The 2,002-nt window shown below is 50.6% G+C and overlaps 1 protein-coding gene across 1 annotated transcript in view; it reads right to left on the bottom strand.

Moving 5' to 3' along the window:
• LOC107301131 (BRISC and BRCA1-A complex member 1-like) overlaps positions 1–1,467 on the bottom strand; it is a gene marked incomplete at its 5' end in the record, with an annotated part of 5,750 nt that extends 4,283 nt beyond the window's left edge. The window contains 2 exons of the mRNA XM_015830394.1: positions 751–879; positions 1,409–1,467. Coding sequence (XP_015685880.1) covers positions 751–879; positions 1,409–1,467 — 188 coding nt within the window. The remainder of the gene's footprint in view (positions 1–750; positions 880–1,408) is intronic.
• Between the last annotated feature and the right edge of the window lie 535 nt (positions 1,468–2,002).

Genomic DNA, 2,002 nt, shown 5'->3' with positions numbered 1-2,002 from the left:
CTAATTCCTATTCCTATTATTTCTTATTCTATTCTATTCTTATTCTAATTCCTATTTCTATTCCTATTCCTATTATTTCTTATTCCATTCTATTCTATTCTATTCTAATTCTATTCTAATTCCTATTCCTATTATTTCTTATTCTATTCTATTCTTATTCTAATTCCTATTTCTATTCCTATTCCTATTATTTCTTATTTTATTCTATTCTATTCTATTCTATTCTATTCTATTCTATTCTATTCTATTCTATTCTTATTCTATTATTGTTCTGTTCTGTTCTGTTCATCAGTTGAACAACTTCCCTCCAGAAGTTGTGGATGCTCCAACACTGGAAATTTTAAAGGAGAGGAGAGATTGGACAACCACTTGTCTGAAATGGTATAAGGATTCCTGCCTAAGCAGGGGGTTGGACTAGATGGCCTCCAAGGTCCTTTCCAACTCTGTTATTCTAATTCTTATTCCACAGCAGCCAATCTTCCCTGGGGGGGGGGTTCCCACCAGGAATCCTCCTGACCTGGGTTCAGAAATCAAGCAAGGCCGAAGCCAAACCGCAACATCTGGGCTTATGGCAACGTGTGAAGGCCTTCGCGGTCTCTCCACCAGAGAGATCCAAGATGGAACGGCCGGGAAGCCTTGGCGGAGGAGCAGCCACGGGCACACGGCCGGGCAGTGCCAATCTGGGCGCAAACGGGGCAGCGAACACAGGGAAGGACCCCCGGGGGTGTGGGGGGGAGGAGAGACACACACAAGCGTACCCATGTGACGTCGTTGTTCACCACCACCAGCGCAAACTCATGGCTCTTGTCAATCTTGTGTTTGGTGCGGACAAACATCTCAATCATCTTCTGGGAGATGTTGAGGGCGTTGGTCTTCAGCCTGCCCCGGGGGGGGGGGTAAATAAGGAAAAAGGAAGAAAAAGGAAAGAAAGAGGAAGGAAGGAAGGAAGGAAGGAAGGAAGGAAGGAAGGAAGGAAGGAAGCAAAAGAGGGAGGGGGGAGGAGAGGAAGAGGAGGCCAGTCAGGAAGCACCGCCAAGGGAAGGCGGGTCAAAACCCCTGCAGAGGCACCCCGGGCATCCCCCCCTCCAGAAACCTAACTCCAGAGGGGGCAAGGCCTGCCTCCGAGGAGGAGACCTCCAAATTCCTTTCCGCTCAGCCTAGAGGACTAGAACCTTGACGGCAAGCCTTGGCAGCATCCCAGGCGAGGCCGAGATGATGCCCTCTTCTGCCCGAAGGCGGGAAGGCCACAGCAAGGACCGAAAGACAAGCCAGGTTTGTCCTCCATCATCGGTCAGACCCACCCCCACTTCAAAACCAGAGAAAGCCCCCACAGAGGAGGAGGAGGAGCAGCTGGTCCCCCAGAAGCCGGCCGAGGGCCCCCTCCCCAAAAAAGGTCCCTCTGGCTCACCCGTTGAAGGATTCCAGCTTGGGGTGGGACATTTCCTCCGAGAGATCCAGGCAGATGATCTGGGGCAGAGAAGGAAGGGAATTAAAACACGGATGTGATCCCTCCCGATCCCCCCTCCGTCGATCTAGCCATGTCTGTTAAACCTTCTTTTCCCTCCCAATTTTCCTTGTTTTATTCCTTTTTATTAAGATACGGTTAAACCAGGGGTAGGCAACCTTGGCTCTTTTATGACTCGTGGACTTCAGCTCCCAGAATTCCTGAGCCAGCCATGCTGAGGGGAAAGGGAGAGGTTTCCAAGCTGAGCCATGCTGGCTGAGGAATTCTGGGAGTTGAAGTCCACCAGTCATGAAGGGGCCATAGTTCCCCCATGCTGGCTCAGGAATTCTGGGAGTTGAAGTCCACCAGTCATGAAGGGACCATAGTTCCCCCCATGCTGGCTGAGGAATTCTGGGAGTTGAAGTCCACCAGTCATGAAGGGACCATAGTTCCCCCATGCTGACTCAGGAATTCTGGGAGTTGAAGTCCACGAGTCATGAAGGGGCCATAGTTCCCCCATGCTGGCTCAGGAATTCTGGGAGTTGAAGTCCACCAGTC

This window comes from Protobothrops mucrosquamatus, unplaced genomic scaffold (assembly GCF_001527695.2).
Source record: "Protobothrops mucrosquamatus isolate PMUCROS unplaced genomic scaffold, P.Mucros_1.0 scaffold10163, whole genome shotgun sequence".
NCBI lineage: Eukaryota > Metazoa > Chordata > Lepidosauria > Squamata > Viperidae > Protobothrops > Protobothrops mucrosquamatus.
The sequence above is the reverse complement of the archived record's forward strand: the minus strand, read 5'-3'. Positions and strand labels throughout refer to the sequence as shown.